The sequence below is a fragment of the Asterias amurensis genome, chromosome 16 (genome assembly GCF_032118995.1).
Source record: "Asterias amurensis chromosome 16, ASM3211899v1".
NCBI classification, from domain to species: Eukaryota; Metazoa; Echinodermata; class Asteroidea; order Forcipulatida; family Asteriidae; genus Asterias; species Asterias amurensis.
Window position 1 is genome coordinate 488,351 of NC_092663.1, and position 18,095 is coordinate 506,445.

General features: G+C 38.0%; 2 protein-coding genes across 4 annotated transcripts; both read right to left on the bottom strand.

Moving 5' to 3' along the window:
* Window positions 1–251: 251 nt before the first annotated feature.
* On the bottom strand, window positions 252–12,938 carry LOC139949316 (uncharacterized). 3 transcript variants are annotated; one of them, XM_071947738.1, is made up of 10 exons: window positions 12,713–12,937; window positions 9,591–9,778; window positions 8,291–8,362; window positions 6,626–6,697; window positions 5,509–5,571; window positions 5,140–5,315; window positions 3,901–4,682; window positions 3,435–3,816; window positions 2,672–2,860; window positions 252–965 (listed from the first exon to the last, which is right to left on the bottom strand). In XM_071947738.1, the coding sequence occupies exons 2-10, from the start codon at window positions 9,767–9,769 to the stop codon at window positions 952–954; spliced, it is 1,929 nt and encodes a 642-aa protein (XP_071803839.1). In that variant the 5' UTR covers window positions 9,770–9,778; window positions 12,713–12,937; the 3' UTR covers window positions 252–951. The 3 variants fall into 3 exon arrangements, with proteins under 3 accessions (XP_071803839.1, XP_071803838.1, XP_071803837.1); XM_071947737.1 differs by having other exon boundaries at window positions 3,453–4,682; window positions 12,713–12,938; XM_071947736.1 differs by having other exon boundaries at window positions 3,435–4,682.
* A 1,051-nt stretch (window positions 12,939–13,989) lies between these two features.
* LOC139949035 (uncharacterized) lies at window positions 13,990–16,786 on the bottom strand. Its single transcript, XM_071947436.1, has 3 exons — window positions 16,620–16,786; window positions 16,336–16,469; window positions 13,990–15,033 (listed from the first exon to the last, which is right to left on the bottom strand). The coding sequence occupies exons 1-3, from the start codon at window positions 16,672–16,674 to the stop codon at window positions 14,764–14,766; spliced, it is 459 nt and encodes a 152-aa protein (XP_071803537.1). The 5' UTR covers window positions 16,675–16,786; the 3' UTR covers window positions 13,990–14,763.
* Window positions 16,787–18,095: the final 1,309 nt, after the last annotated feature.

An 18,095-nucleotide genomic window follows, 5' to 3' on the forward strand; every position in this document is an offset into this window, starting at 1 on the left:
AACTGTCCGTGTCATGCTTATAATTGAGAAGTGCATGCGACACATTTGTCTTGCTCTGCCCAAATTTGCAGACACACACTTAAGACACAACAAACCATGTGGGAACACCCCCCTCTCCCTGAGCTGGATGGATACAACGACTGAACAGTTCAAACTGATTGAAACAGTATGTTTGAGAGGGTCTCCAAGGGTAATTCAAAGTTTGTGGTGCACTCATTTTTCAACAGATACACATTAGCAGTGGACTCTTGTGTCTCTTGGTGTAAAATGTGTCTTTATTTGATACTCTTTTAGAGCGAAATTTGAAACGGATTACAACAAATGGGTATGTACATTCCAAAGAGGAATTTTTGCATCAGTCAAAGGACAATTTCAAATAAATATCAGTGAAGGATTAAAATGAACAAAACAATTTCTTGTACAAAATGAACATGTACATGTACCAAGGATGTTGACATACACAGTGGAAGGGTTACAAATAAAATGGCATTTTACACAATTTTAACTCGAGGTGAGAGACTTGTGATTTCTTTATAAGGACTTTATTTGTGAGTGCACCATAAAAGTTAATTAACATTGCCAAACTGACCCAAAAAGCAAAAGTGGCTTAAGACAAATCTGAGGTCCTTGTTCTTCCCAACGCCCGCAGTTTTACTCAAATCAGCTGAGGAGTATGTATAATACTTAATCCATAAAGGGGTTTATATTAGTAATCAAAAAGTGATCTAGGAATGAATAAATACAAAATATTGGCAATTTGGTTTAACCATAACTTCAGGGAAGTTTGATTTAATAATCTTTAAATTAGAATCGCCCTCACCCCAAAAAAACAAACCCAACCCAAAACAGTCTTCACCACCACTGACCATAATACATTGATCTTTTAAATCTTTAGATTAACAAACCAACTGATGATGAAAATTAGCCCACTGCATTGGTGTCACTCTTGTTCTAGATGCTTAATTCTGTCACAGAAGGATATAAAGAGAAACTGTTATTATTTCTGGAGGAAAGATTGATGAAGGGGAATTTGGAAGAACTGAGGAAAGGAAAGTGCATTAAAACCATACACTGCAAATCAGCTTTTAAGGATGTTTGCTCACATATTATGGGAAAAGCACCAATAATAATACAATAGTTAAATTTAAAGGCAGTGGACACTATTGGTAATTACTCATAATTATTAGCATAAAACCTTACTTGGTAACGAGTAATGGGGAGCTGTTGATAGTATACAACATTGTGAGAAACGGTTCCCTCTGAAGTAACATAGTTTTCAAGAAAGAAGTAATTTTCCACAAATTTGATTTGAGTCCTCGGTATATTTTGAGGTCGCAAAACCAAGCATCTGAAAGCACTTTTTTCTTTCATTATTATCTCGCAACTTCGACAACCAATTGAGCTCAAATTTGCACAGGTTTGTTATTTTGTTGAGCTACACTAAGTGAGAAGACTGGTCTTTGATATTACCAATAGTGTCCAGTGTCTTTAAATTTCTTTGTGCAACTGGGCAATTAAAAGGAATCTTGTTTTGAAAACCATGTTCTAAGGAGCTTTACTGAAGACAATGAACATTCTGAAACACAGAGTATAATTTGTATGTACACGGTGGTGTAATAAACCTTACTAGAGTTCAAACTAATTTCATAAAGCATAGGAAGTGCATTCTAACAAGAGTTGGACAATGAATCAATCTCAATGTTGGTGAAATCAATGTTGATGAAATCTAGGTAATCATAAACACATGGACACAGAAACAATTCAGTTGTCCTAATGTCCTGCATTTGCCAAGAAGAGTTATTTTCTTTAGCTAATTATTTTATTTGGACATCAGAATGTAGTTAATTAACCCTGCTTCAAATATCTTAATTGTAAAACCCATTGGTTAGCTCTTAATATCCACGTTTGAGACTGCAATCGTGTTTGCACAGGCGGTGGTCATGCATTACTTGCCTCTCTCTGAGGGTACGTGCTTGACAGACAATGAAGGGACAAACAACCAAGTACCTAGGTATTTTGGTAATGTTGTTAATAACGGGATAAAATGTGAAAGTCCAAATTCTGGCACCCTGAAAAATGCATTTTCTACTTGAGGTTGATGAGGTGAAACCATTAACTTTTATCCACCAAAAGAAATTAAAAGGTATAAATTTAGGAGGGGACCACAATATTTGCTAGGCCTTTTTTGTTTCTTTCTTGACAATTGCCTGGAAATCTGTTATGTGTAAGGGCCTTTTGGATCCAGGTAAATTTGTTCGTCGCTTATACCTTTATTTGTCTTCCATAATTTAAGTACTGTCTTTATTATGCAAAAGAAAATTAAAAGTGATTAAATTACAGATGATTTGGGTTGTTTTTACTTCTGTAAGGCTGCCAGGAACTTTTACACTGTTTTGTGTTATAAGACCCGCAGGATTTGAAGCTTTGCATGGTGGATATACGATATAGTAAGGTTTGCAGTAACACCATGTGATGATTATTAACACCATGTGATGATTATCTCTAATTGAGTTGGTTCTGAAAAGAACCGTAGGTTTCAACTCCACATTTGGATAAGTAGGCCTATGCCCTGATCGTCTTCGGTAGAAAGTTAGACCCTTTTGGTTTTACCCAAGTTATGACATGTTTAATTGAGTTAAAGTTGTGGTTTGACCATTGCTTATACTTGTACCTTTATTGTCTTTTCCATCATCCATTGCACTAAGAACTTTCTGCTTAACATTTGGATCTCCTATGCGAGCTAGAAGATTAGAATGGTGGCGTAAGTGTCTCAGAAGAAGACCTAGGTCATAGGGGTCATTGATGTCAACTGGAAGATCGATCTTTGTAGATGCCAAAAGGTCCCGAAGCTCACTCATTACTAGCACAAGAAAGAGTAGAAATAGTAAGAGTACGTGGTAAGCAAAACATGATTGAATAGATGGATTGCACAGGCGTCTTTGACCACCATCTGTGATATAAAACTTTGGAATTGGCACGTATGTACATGTAGCGCATGACTCTCAGCCATAGATAGCTGTTAACGCGTGCACGATTTATCAAAGATGGCGGTCAATGCAAGCAGCCTATCTCAGCTGAAATTGCAAAAATTCATTCATACCCAAAACAGTTAAAGAGTGGAACACATTACCACCACAGACATCTATTCCATCACAGACAATAATACTTTTAGAGCTGTTATATTAAAACTGTGCAGGACGAATCGCGTACACCCCTGGAAGTGGTAAAAATACTGATCACATACTAAAAAAATAAAGCGCATTAATAACTTATTAATTTGATAGTATGCGCACATGTCAAATATATTTTACGGATTATTTATTATCTGTACAAAATGTTTGTCAAGTTTTTAAAATTTGATACACATTGCACTATCGTTTTGTTTTTATTTTGAAATAATTTTTTGTACTGAAATTTGTTCTGAAATTTCTTACATCCTGTATCAATTTTACCGGGTTCTTCTTCAGCTGGCTCTTGTAACTTTGATGTATCTTGTTCACCTTCTTGTATTTTGGTGACAACATTTGCTTGAACTGGAGCAACCTCCTCTTGAACTGGAGCAACCTCCTCTTGAGCTGGTGCAGCCTCCTGTTGAAGAGGCTTAGGTCTTGGTACAACTGGAGCAACCTCCTCTTCAACTGGTGCAGCCTCCTGTTGAACTGGAGCAACCTCCTCTTGAACTGGAGCAACCTCCTCTTGAGCTGGTGCAGCCTCCTGTTGAAGAGGCTTAAGTCTTGGTACAACTGGAGCAACCTCCTCTTCAACTGATGCAGCCTCCTGTTGAACAGGCCTAAGTCTTGGTACAACTGGAGCAACCTCCTCTTCAACTGGTGCAGCCTCCTGTTGAACAGGCCTAAGTCTTGGTACAACTGGAGCAAACTCCTCTTCAACTGGAGCAACCTCCTCTTCAACTGGTGCAGCCTGTTGAACAGGTGCAATTATTGCTTCAACTGGAGCAACCTCCTCTTCAACTGGTGCAGCCTCCTGTTGAACAGGTGCAATTCTTGCTTCAACTGGAGCAACCTCCTCTTCAACTGGTGCAGCCTCCTGTTGAACAGGTGCAATTCTTGCTTCAACTGGAGCAACCTCCTCTACCACTGGTGCAGCCTCCTCTTGAACAGGCTCAATTCTTGCTTCAACCGGAGCAACCTCCTCTTGAGCTGGTGCAGCCTCCTGTTGAACAGGCTCAATTTTTGCTTCAACTGGAGCAACCTCCTCTTCAACTGGTGCAGCCTCCACTTGAACAGGCTCAATTTCTGCTTCAACTGAAGCAACCTCCTCTTCAACTGGTGCTGCTTCCTGTTGAACAGGCTCAATTTCTGCTTTAACTGGAACAACCTCCTCTTCAGCTGGTGCAGCCTCTTGAACTTTTTGAAGTTTTCCTTTCTTTTTGCCTTTTCCTTTCCTTCTGCCTTTGCCTTTCCTTCTGCCCTTTCCTTTCTTTCTGCCTTTTCCTTTCCTTCTGCGCTTTCCTTTCTTTCTGCCTTTTCCTTTCCTTCTGCCCTTTCTCCTCTTTTTTCCTTTTCTGACCTTTTTGCCCTTTTTACCCTTTCTGCGCTTTTTGTTTTTTCTTCTTCTAGCACGTCGGACCCTGGAATGAGCAGCATCTCTCAGACTGCTCTTGTTCTTTAGCTTGAGAATCTCTTGAAGACTTCTTGACTTGGACTTTGATGAACCAGAATCTGTAAATTATACAAAGTAGTCACAACTTAGTCACAACTATCAAGACAAACATTGATCTGTTCATGTTGCTAAGTGTTTTTAATGAGAAGTCTTTACACGACATACAATTCAATTAGACATTTTTGGTAAAAACTATTAATGCTTCAACAAATACATAAAAAAGTATATAAAACAGAAATTCAAAAAGCAACGTAAGCATTGCTACATAGAACACAAGGCCCTTTCGAAATGACGACTTCGGTTAAAACTTGGCTTCAGGCTCCGTCCTTGCGGCTGAAACCCTGAGCGTCTATGCACAGCATGTCCAAACAGTCACGGGGGCAAGCTAGCCTGAAGCCGAATCCAAAGCCAAAGCCGTCGTTTGAAAAAGTTTCAATTTGATATCTATCTAACCCGCCAAACAAACTTGTATTGTTGTACTTTAAATTGAATTTGAAAACCTGATTTTATACTCACAGCACAAAAAGATGAGTTCCAATGAACTATACTGATGAATATCAAGACCGTGCTCTTGACAAGCTGGATTCATCAATAGTTTGACCACATGGTAAACATCATCACCTTGGTGGGATACTGCGTCAGCTAAGTCAATCAGGTCACATGTACATTCCCATTTGCTCTCATCCACAATCCTAATATTTAACAAAAAATCAGGCCTTTTGTAATTTCTTCATCCTTTATGCCTCTTCCACCTATTTAAAATTATCATTACAAATGTTGTTTGTGACCTAACACAAATAGGCTGAAATTACTACTTAATTGGGTCCTTTCAAAGGATACATTTTGCATTAAGTGAATTATTATCTTCTGATTTGAAATACTTACAATGTTTTGAGATTTTTCAAATCCATTATTAGTCCTTGAAGGCCCTTGAGTCCATTGATGGTCCTTTATGAAAAATAAAATTCAAGTAAATCAGGATAAATATCGCAACAATCTTTTATTGGAGGCCTTAATTTATCAACGATGCTGTTGTCTAATAAAATTAAAAAATTATCTTGTTCAGGAGTAGATTTGTTTATTTAAACACTGATTGTCATTTGTGATTTGCGCTTGAACAGCATGCATGCACCTAGAGAGTGCAGGGAAGTTCAAGCGTTGTAATTCGATTCGCAGACAGAAAACCAGTCTTCGAAACTACAAACCTGCCCCTTGAACAAGATGGTGCATATTAACAAGAAAAAAACGCATTCAAAAATAAATTTAAAACATTTTACGTAAATTGGTAACTTTTGTTTGCTAATGTTACATGCTTTTGAATAGTGGTATTTTCCTATAAGCCAGCAGCTGATTTCATAAAGTTGTTTAGCGGTAAACAGTGTGGGAGACAGGCTTCCCAAACTGTTACCTAATCCTACATGGCAATTCGACCCTGCCAGCTTTAAACGACCGTGTAAGAACTCGCTAACGTTTTATTCCCTTATTGTAGACCGAGCTGTGTTATACAACTCATATTGACTGGCATAATTCGGTAACTAGTGTGGGTACGCCTATTCCCCCCCTCCATCCCGAGGGAATAGACGTACATTAGTTACCTCATTGCCTGTCAATATTTGTACAATGATCTATTTTGTATGCCTGTATACACAACCCAATACATAGATCAATACATTTTTACAAAAGTTTTTAAAATTTACAAACTTCGAAAAATTTGGTCTTTGCCTTTGGCCCTAAACCTTTATCACAAGCCGTTTTAAACGGCTGTTTAAGAACTCATTGCGGACTCTTTTATTCTCTTAAAAATACAAAATACAAATAACAGATATTTCTTTCAGAGTAGCGATTATTTATTATGGAATAACAGCTTTATGAAATTAGATTTATTGCAAACACATTTTCTAAAAAATTAGTGACACTTGTTCAAGAAAAATGCAGTTGTGCTTCAAGAAAAATGCAGTTGTGCACCGGGAAACATTTATAAATTAATCAAAATAAAACTCACATGATACTTTTTCCATCTTCGTGTTTAGCTAAGCTTTCATTTTTGCCATCGAATCCTTCAAGATTATTGACACTATGAAAGAAAAATAAGACAAAATAAGAATACAGAAAAAACGTTGATTAAAAGGGACTAAACGTAGTATAGACGATGTGACCTATGTTTCCATTCAAACCACCTTCTGTTGACAAAACACTGTACACGTCATGTTTCATCAGGCAAAAAGACGGTTAGTCATGGTAAGATTGCGTGTACTTTCTAGCTGGCTGCCAAAACACAAAGAATTTGCCTGGCTGTATGCGCGCAAATCATTTGGTTTTTGAGTGACGTCAGAGGTCACATCGTCTATACACATGCACAAAAAATCATAAACATCAAACATAAGTTATTAATACATGTAGTTTACATTACAAAAACAGATAGGATAAGAATTATGCTTCAGCGTTTAGTATTTGTACAAAAGAAGAGATAGGGCTGTGGATGTACTACATGTATAGACCCATTTCACCTGACGTCATCATCAGAATAATCTTGGATGGGCAATGTCACTGTGCATATTCAGTGATCAAGTGCGCATTTTATGCGATGCAGCAGTTACACGAAACCCTATTGCCAACCATTATGGTGAGCGTGGACAGTTGCCGCGTGTGACGTGCGTGCAAGGGGTCTGTACAGGTACCTCTTCAGGATCCATTTAGGGGTTGTAAATTTTGCTGGAGTTCCTCAGAACCAGGGGCAAAAAATTTGCTTAAAAGCACGAAAATAGCTCGCTTATTTTACACATGTTACAGGCCAAAATTTCACGCCAACATTCCTTGTGACTGGTATTTAGCTGTTGTTTTACTTTAACATAACAATGAGTGGAGTCTTGGCCGGTAATCTAATTTTACTAAGCAAGGATTTTTTGCTTTAAAGCAAAATTTAGTGCTTAGCAGCTCTATGAAATTGGGCCCTGGTTTTGTTGATCCCCTCTGATAGGATTGCTTTGATTTCAAGAGTGAATGGGAGACTTTCAGGATGCTTAGTGGCAGCAGACTTACCAGGTAAAATCCATTGTTCTTTGTAATGTGCGCATGCTCAGAACTACGTAAACAATAGGAATTAACCTGGTAAGTCTGCTGCCACCTAGCGCCTCAAAGTCTCCCGTTGGCAAGTGTGTGGCATAGTTTGTCCCTGTGAAACTAGAGGGTTGGTATATTGCACATTTCTAGAGCATCTTGATAGCTTGAACAGTTTTACCAACAATAATCTTATAATGCATCAAGTGAGTAATAGTATTGTTCCCACCAGTATGCTCTCTGGTACAGTTAGAGCCTTTCCAGTTAACCTTTTGATCGAAAAAAGTTTGAACCATTTCAATATTCCTTATTGTTTCAAAATATTTTCTTGAAGAAGGTCATTTTGGAAAGTTTATTTAGAAAGGTTCACAATGCATGTTTCTTTTTAGAGATTCGATCATTTTAGGTTGTTTCTATTAACAAATGTTTTAAATGAATTAGCCATTACAAACCAATCCCTATTAAATATTATATATTTCTTCTTTTGTTCACCACATGTATTTAACAAAAATGTTTGGGTGATGGACTCCCCCTCCCATCCATCCAAAAAATGGGGCGGAGATCTACCACCCTGCTGCCCACAATCATGTTTTACAATCTTTAAACTTACATAAGATGCTCTAAGCTGGGTTCACTTTTGGCCAGTGACCTTACTACCTTCGCTCCAACGCCATTCAACTCCCTTTGGAAAAAAAAAAAACTTTTATAAATGTGTTATTAATGACTAATTTGTTAAAGTGCTACTGTAACGAGCATGTTATCTTCGATAATCATACATTTTCAATTTAGACCTTATTTGCAACAAATAGTTGTGTCAGTTGACTTGTACAAACTCCTGCCAAAACAGCCTTGTGACATCAAAATTCGTATTGCATTTGTAGGAAGTATGAACCGAGCTTTAAAAGTAAGTCAATTTCATTTACACATTTGAATTTGTTTTCCAAATTTATGTTTGAATCCTTGTGAGGGCCCAATATGTAACAGTTATTTCACTGCCTCACTGAAAATCACCCTCTAACTACCAAACTTTCAAACAAGTTTTTTTTTTTTTACTTGAAAGTGAAGTGCGGATTGCCATAACCAGTTAATGCCATCAAGTTCACTCTGCTTTATGTTTGGCATTTCTGTGTCATAACTAATACGGCGAGCAAAGCAATGTAATTTGTACAATTGGTATAAAAGTGAAAGGGACACATTAGCTTCTTTGGCCACAAAAACAGACTCTAAAGCTCTTCCACAACTTGTAAATACTACAATCTTTATCTGGACAAAATTGTTTCTTGGAGGCTCATCTCCTTCATGGTTTATTTACATCAATCTTTTTATCAAATTATTTGTGTACTTGTCACTAAAGTTAAAAGTATTTATTACAAGTTGTAATGAGTACTTTTGTCACTTTAAATAGAATTTCAAAAGCAAAGATTTGAATTCAGAAAGAATTAAGTTCTTTGTTTGAAGTGCTTTCTCACTCCGATACCCACAAGACTTTCACATTCTGTAGAAAGTTATATTTGGGGTTCATAATATAAACTTTTTGTCAATGGAATATTGAAATATGCTAATTTCCAACTTTTTTAGATCATAGAGTCACCCATCAGGCCTCCTCATTGCACCCTGGGCCATAAACATTGGCAAGAATAATGTTTTTGTAAGTGGAAAAACTAAAAGAAATTCCCCAAAATGAGACAAACCATTTATAAACGTCCCAGCCGTGATCTCAGTTACATGTAAAAGGAATGTCAATTGGCTACAGCATTGGACAAATGTAGAAATTATAGGGGATGTGAAAATATGAAGTCGGGAGGATCGAGGGTTACGACTAGTTATGGTTATAGTAGCGTAATCAAACTAACAAGATGGATATGGGATGTTAACTTTTGTTTGCACACGTAAAACATTTAAATACTTACAGTGCTGTTATAGAGTTATGTGGTAGAGGTGTTGTTGCGTTGTATGGCGTTTGGCAGGTTGCTTGGGAAACGCCACACCTACACCCTGCAGGACAATTCACAGCTGCAGTCGTACATATCATCAAATTCAGCATAATCCACACAGTCAGGAATGCTGAAAGTCCCTGAGGCCAACCCATTGCTAAATGCTTGGTTGTTGGGTGGGGGGATGGGGCGAAGAAATCATAGTTAGTTAGAAAATTGGTAAATAGATTTGGACTGATATCAGCATTGGAATTTCAAAATAACACACATCTTTTTGTTAATCTGTCATGACTCGACCTTTTGGACTTAATTTTAATGTTTTATAAATAATAGCATACAAATATTGACTGCTGTGAGGGGTACAGTTAAAATTATAAGCTCAAGGTGACGTCAAGACCATGACTATGCCCGAAGCGAATGGTCTTGACATCACTGAGGGCCTATAATTTTAACTGAGCCCCAAGTACTAAGCAGGCAATATCACAGGCATGATACTCGGGTGGGATTCGAACCCACGACCTTTACAATTCTAGACACTGCTCTAGACAGGGTCGTGGGTTCGAATCCCACCCGAGTATCATGCCTGTGATATTTTTTCACAGGACTCAGGAAAGTACCGAGTGTACAGTGCTAACACACATCAGTGCATGGGTAAAAACCAAAATTAATATTCTTTATCCCCGATGCAAATTTAACATCTCAGTCAATGTTTCTTTTATAGACTTAATAAAGATTCTTCCAATCAACAAACCCCCGAGTCTGACTACCGTGACACTGAATGCTACACATGAGCGACCCATTTGCGACTGTTATTTTCAGGGCGGGCACAGTCGGTTGCTATGCCCCGGGCATAGTTAACTATGACATCATCTTGAAAGAAAAAGGGGGCCCAGCTATTTCAATGACCCCATTTTTAACCAATCAGATTAGAGGATTATATATTATAGATTAGAGGTATATAATACATTGTACTATGTTATTACACGCCTCTTGCTTGTTCTGTATTCTGGTTGGCTGAAACACGGTCACGTGAGATCAACTAATATAGTCTAGTGAGCGAGCACGCGTGTTTGCGGGAACTAGTTCTCGACCGGGCACTAGTCTTTGAAAATAGTGCCCGGTTACAGCACCCTCTCTTGACTTGAACCGTGAACAGCAACTACAAAAGTTCCTTTCTTTTCCAGATTTCTGTTCTTATTTCACATTTAAGACTGAGCTGTGTTATAAAACACAATCTAGTATTACTAGTAGGCATACAAGACTATAACTCTTTTTAATGAGTAAAGCACTGAAATTCTTCATACTCGGCATACTGCACCCTAGGTTGTTGGTGTTAGCTCTCAGTCTCATGTGTCAAGGGAAGACTTGTGATCTTTAGCATTGGCTTGACTAAAACTTGATTGACCAATTAGATTGGTCTTGCAAATGAGTGGCTGAAAGTTTGGCAGGAGCATAATTATTATTGTCACTTTGTTGCCATGGTTGTCATTGCATAACTTTGTGGAAACTTTGTAATTGTTCAGAGTCACTTTTATAGAACTATGCGGTTTTGTTATGCTATTTTCTCCCGTGACTTACCTTGCGTTTGGGACAATCGGCATTTGAAGAATGAAGTGTACTGGTAAAACGGAGTAGTTGGGACTGAATTACGGTAAGAATTTATCATTTTGAAGCATTTTTGAGATTGCGGAGTTGATTTTCTGTCGCCCACAGGGCCAGATTTCTAGGAGTAGTTCTTTAAGATAAGGCTAAACATGTCGGGCCCTACTCCTACCTACTCCTAGAACTATTTCGGTTTTGTCTGCTATCGTCTCCCAAAGCGGGAGCGGGCGAAACCGAAATAGTTGTAGGAGTAGCCTAACTCCTATAAACCATAGAGAAAGGACAATAGAAACAACACTATATTCTCTAGAATAGAACTGTATTACGAGGTTCGAGACGATAGCGGGACGAACTTCACCATGGTTCTACCATGGTTCTACATGTACATGTTCCTCGGTAGATGGAGTGGACAGGAAGAATGAGAACACATCATGATACAGTCATTTGACCAGTTCTGGATCACTTTTTGAATTCACATTGTTTTTTGTTGCAATCTCTTTGATATTTTAAACAAAAAAGTTTATCAGTTTACCTAAACATGACATAAAACTCACCAAGTATTCACTGACACAAAAAGATTAGTTCTTTTGAAGAGGCTTTAAGAAAAGTATTGTCACCTGTTTGACCAGTTCAGGATCAGTTGAATCTATTCTGAATCAGTAGAGTGCCCTTTATTGCAAACCCATACTCCCATTCATAAAACTGTCTCTCAAGGACACAAAACTTCAGAGGTGTGTTGGCATGGACTTGGACTTCATTTGTTTAGTGAATGGCATGCAAGTGTCTTCAATAGCAGCGCAAAAACCCAGTGACAAAACCACAAAACAACAGCAAAGGCAAATGAAAAAGTGAAGCGAACCTAAAAAGCATTATCGACCCCTCCAAGTTTAAATTTCTCCAAAAAAAAAAAATTCTAAAAGAATTTGTTGAAGTAATGTTTCTCAAAATCATCTGAATAAACTTTCTACTGCAGTAGTATGATTTTACCATACTTAGTAAGTTAGTGCGGCACCATTTGACGCAATGAGATGTTGAGTGATCCCGAACTGGTCAAGGGTAAGTTGCCCCCCTAAAGAAGATTTTGGTAACTTCGTCTCCTCAAAAAAACAAGATGTCTGCACAGTATTTACAGGAATGTTTTTTTACACATTTTTATCATTTTACATAAATATTTTTTGCCCCCGCACTCCAATTCTAAAGGTAAGAAGTTTTAACAGTGTTTTTCAACCAACATTTTTAAACAAAAAAATGATAAATTTCGCAGACAACCTTCAGGAAAACAGCCATAATTTATTTGCTGATGATGTTTGGCACCTTATTTTGGGTTTGTTGGTTTAATGGGTGTTAATCTTCACATTTATCAACAGAAATTGGTAATAATGAGAAGTGATATAACTATTTGGTTATTGCAAAGTTGAAGTGATCCCGAACTGGTCAATGATCCCGAACTGGTCAAATGACTGTAGTAAATATTGATGGGCTAAAACCAAACCTACCTTTCAATGTCGAGTGGGCTGATATGACACAGTTCATTAATATACTCAATAATACAATGATAAATTGTCTGTCATGCAGTAAGACCCGAAGATATACATGTATGAAGGAACATCAGCTTGTTTGCTATAGACGTAGAATACATCAACCATCAACGTTGTTGTAGCTGGAACTAAAAGTCGTCAACGTCAGTTCGTGATACGTTCGAGTTCTAAATACTCGTTTAAAAACAAAATGTGATGTACGCGCATTCCTTTTAAAAACTGCGTCTAAGGTCGATGAGAGAGTGCGCGCAGCAACGACGTCTCTTTCAATGGTGCAAAGTTGTGCGTCCCCACACACGCGAACAGCCGCGTACGTACGCGAAAGGAGGAGAGAACGATGTCGCGCTAAAGCTTTAGACGCGCGGATGTATTGTTTTTGAGAGTACAACTTACTTGTGCGTGCGTGGATCGATGCGAAAACAGCGTTTAAATTTAAAACCAAACAACAACTGTCAATTTTTTTCGTTTTCAAGATCAATTCATAAAATAAAAGTTTGTTTTATCCATTATTCTGATGGGTGTCAAATAGCCACTTTTCGGCCTTCAAAGTAAAATTTGATTTTCCGGTATCTGAAAGTAAAGAAGAAAAGTAGATGGCCGCTTTTCGGCCGCCAGAGTAAAATCTTCTTTTCAGGTGGAAAAAGCAGAGAAAAAGAAAATTGCATTTTAAAAAAACGTTTTCTAATCTGCCTTTCTACTAGCTACTCCGATAGCATTAAAAGCAAATGGCCACTTTTCGTCCGTCAGCATAAAGTAAAAGTCCTGCCTTCTGGTACAGAAAAGTAGAGGAAAAAAATAAACAGAAAAATGCACTTTCACAAAATGCACTTTCACAAAATGTTCAATCTGAATCAATGAGGGTTGTTGTTTTAAATATCATCCTGATACTCGCTCCAGAGTTTTGGCAATATCAAAAGAAGTATATAGGAGTGTTTACACGGTAAGACTTCTCAGACTATAAGGATTATTCTTCCTAAAATTCACTCCAGCGTTTTGGCAATATCTCCATAAAGAAGTATAAGAGGCGTTACCGCGGTAACTTCAGACTGTGTGTTATACAGGATTGTTATTCCTGTGTGAATTATTCGCTCCAGAGTTTTAGCGATAAAGAAGTACAGCAGCTTTGGGAAATGTTTCATTTCTCAGTACATACATCATGTAGTAATGGCAAAACAATGCATATGTATTTTACAGTGGGGTGATTCTATTTTTTATTTTATTTTTTCACTGTTCATCCTACATCACACAGTTGTTTCTTCACATGATCAATGTAAATGTGATTAAATGTAAATCTGTGGACTTGTCTTTTGTGTTACAGAAAGTACCCAGACCCTTAAAGCCATTGGACCCTTTCGGTAAACAGTATTGTCCAAGGCCCACACTTCGTGTACCACAACATCTATATCAAATAACAAACCTGTGAAAATTTAGGCTCAATCGGTCATCGGAGTCGGGAGAAAATAACAGGAAAACCCACCCTTGTTTCCGCACGTTTCGCCGTGTCATTACGTGTTTAAAATAAATCCGTAATTCTCGTTAACGAGAATTGATATTGTTTTACCGTTTTCTCAAAAAGTAAAGCATTTCATGGAATAATATTTCAAGAGAAGTATTTCACCACTACCTTCTATAAACCCTGTAAGTTATTTGTAAATCTGTGAACTTTTTTTTTTTTCTGTACCGAAAGGGTCCAATGGCTTTAAAGACATATTTTAACAAAACTCTGCAAGCAAACAATGCCAAACAACTTTATATCATGTGCCGAGCTCTAAACCAATCACAAGGCAGAATGATTTTTGTATTAGGGGTTTTTTGTTTTCATAACCTGCTAACTGTAAGGTTTTTCGATTGTTGGTTTTTCAATCCTGTGACATAATACATCGATATCATACTATTTAAACTTAAATTATAGCAATAATAAGTGATGCAGTGTTCAATGGCGGACACATCTAGATGACCTTCAAAAAGAGCAAAGCTCCTGCTCTAAACGCAATACAAAGGAAAGTTTGCTAAACCCATGATGCCAAACAACTAAAAGCTACCAAAGTGATTCTTGCTAGCGTGTTTGCTGCACTGTTCTTAAGGTCAGATGGCACCCATGTTGACTTATAGCTCAGATCATCTGGGTAGTCGGCATTGCAGAGTTCTGACTGGCAGCATGAGCGACAAGATCCAGTGCGAGACAACTCCCGGCAGGTTGAACCTTCAGTACACTCTAGCTCCGTAGTACAACCTCGTTTCATAAATGAACGAACCCCTGCTTGAGTAAGCACATCAGTCTGCAAGTGTAAGAAAGAAGGTGTTTACTTAAACTGGGAAATACAGGGTTCGCGGTGCTCACTCGGGTGAGCCCCTTACAAGAGCTACTCGAAAGATACCACTCGCCCCCTCGTCGGTGACGGCTAGCACCTCGGGTCACCCCAAGTGACCCATTCCCCAAGTAGGGCACTGAGGGCTGACCCGGGTGAGCCCCTCTGGAATGGCGTCAAAGCTATTCGAACTCACCGGGGACAGACCGGGACAGACCGGGGTCGACCCAGGGAAGCTAATCGAACGCGCACCCTCAGATACATTGATTGCGTTTGGGTTGGTACAATGCAATCATTGGACAACAGTGACTAAAAGCTACCGTAGCTGGGTTTGTTTTGATTGGTCTGTGGTCACCTCGGTTGACCAATCAAACCACAGATATGGAACTTTCGGTCGTCTGCATGTACTATGTGTCCACGTGTGTGGTGTTTAGGCATAGGCATCATTACATGCATGTGGATGTATACTTGCATGATGTTGATGTAGAATTTGTGCGTATCTCTATGAATTGAATGTACTTTTATGTCATTGTATACTTTTTCAAAGCGGGCCGAAAACAATTAGAATTGCAGGCTATGCGTCAGTCAACAACAATTCAGAGAAAATGTTTACATAAATCGTAAACAAACAAAAGATCTATATTTGACTTTATTATAAACACCGGAAAAATAGCGTGAAAAAAATTCTTTGTTCCACGTTCTAATTTTGTCACCGACCTAAATATTAGGAATCGTAATAATGTGGAACAATATCAAATTGGATGGCACATAATTGAGGCTACCCTTCTTCTTTCACAACAAATGGCTGATAGACTCGGTGAGTTTAAAAGACCCGTAAAGATATCAGGGTTTTAACGACGTCCGATACTACGCCTTCGTTTCCAAGAAGACCCCATCATCCCATGGGCATTCCGCTGCTAAGCTCACTGCCTAATGAATCATTAATGAGATTGCATGACAGAAAGATACATTGGCGAATAATGGCATGGGATATTATGTAGTCTTCTTCCCCCAAAGGTGAAATAATCATGCGGGAAAAGACTAATTTTTATCGGCCTTATCTGTTGATTTGTTAGGCTCTTTTTTTTTCAAACAACTCCGTTGAGAAGGCGGTGTAAATGATGCAATAAAAGCATTCCATTCCTTATTATTTCATTTCTGTAAACTGCGTTTTAATTTATGCTTCGATAATATTTTTTATTCATTATTTTTTTGAAGGTTTTGGCTATTATTGTTAGGCATAATATTATAGTATATAATGAATGATCTTACATAGCAGAATGTCCTGCATGTTGTCGATGTGGTGTTATCGGGTCCAGTTTCGCACCTGGAGTTTAGACTCAATAATGATGCGCAATCATAGCAGTTGAAGGATGCTGTGGCAGCAACACCAGCCAGTAAAAGACCTATCAGTGAATTATAGTAAATAAACATATTTACAGCACTGCAAGTTACCTTCAGAAACTTCACATCACAATACGATAGGAGACATTAACTATTACAATGTTGAAAATAAATTAAAATGCTACAGAACACTAAAATAATATTATACTTACATGTCATGAATAATTGAGCCATTTTACTTTCGAATAGAACCTTTCCCTTTCCCATGTTGCCTGCAATCCTCCTACGTAGGTCAAGTTTCCACAATTGACCCGATCGGCGGTATACTTCCTCACGAGTTTTTGATAATAAACTGGATAGTATTTTATTTTTGTGGATGATTTTGTCCAGTGCGTAGGTCTACCTCGAGATAAAGGTATAAGACGCCCTCCGTGTCACCATCGGGTAAATCCCAAGACACTAGGGAGGAGCGGCCAAGCATGAGGGTGTGAAGATGCCGTGGCCGAGTGGTTTAATATTCTCCATAATAATAATGATACTTAGACAAATAGCATTATGGATGTAGAATACCTCCATGGATAGCAATACTTTGCTTATTGGTTAAAATACTTGAGTATTGCCATGAATAATGCAGTGAAACGAATTAAAAATCGAATTTATTTGCAAAAGCTCAACAATAGGGGAAATCACATCCACAGTGGGCAAGGAAACGACTGTGTTATGTTTCAGCAGCCCAAAATACTTGTGTCTGGATACATGAACAATATATTTGTGACACTAGACACTGTTGATATTTGACCAGTCATCTCACTGGGTGTATCTAAACATAATTATGCTTAAAAAATGTGAACATTTGAGCTCAATTGGTCGTCGAAGATGCGAGATATGGAAGAAAAAACACCCTTGTCACACGAAGTTGTGTACTTTCAGATGCTTGTTTTCTATACCTCAAAGTCTAATTCTGAGGTCTCGAAATCAAATTCGTGGATAGCTAGTTTTTTTTTCTCGAAAACTACGTTACTTCAGAGAGAGAGATTCGTTTTCTCACAATGTTTTATACTATTAATCTCTCCCCATTACTCGTTACCAAGTAGAGGTAGCGAGTCAGGTAACGAGTGCTAATAATTATTTTGAGTAATTACCAATAGTGTCCACCAATAAAGTCAACTGGAAATACAATATGTTTTCCTCAAACATAAGAGTATGTTCATGAACAATAACATATTTTTTTAAAAACACGTTTTCTCGGTCAATTTCGGTTAATGAGCTGCCAATTTACCCACCAAGCTATTCTATTTCGCGAGAAATCGAATGCTTCTGAAAAGGGTCAATCGATTTGTTTTAACAAAATTCAACATTTTCTGCAAACTTTCAATTAAGTTAAATTCCTCTAAACATAAGTTGTTTCGTTTTCAACAAAATCAACAAATTTGGTTACATTGTTACAAAAAATAGTGATCTTTTCTTGAATTCGAGTGTCGGTTCGAATCCCGGTCGTGAGACTTGTGTCCTTGAGCAAGATACTTTACTATAACTGCTTCTCTTCACCCAGGGGTATAAAATATGGGTTTCTGCGAGGGTAGAGGTTGATATTGTGAATGATGAAGCTTTTGGAGCGATATAAACTGTTGCCCAGGTTGTATACTCCCAAAGGGAGCTGAGAAACATAAAAAGGGATGTTATTGGCC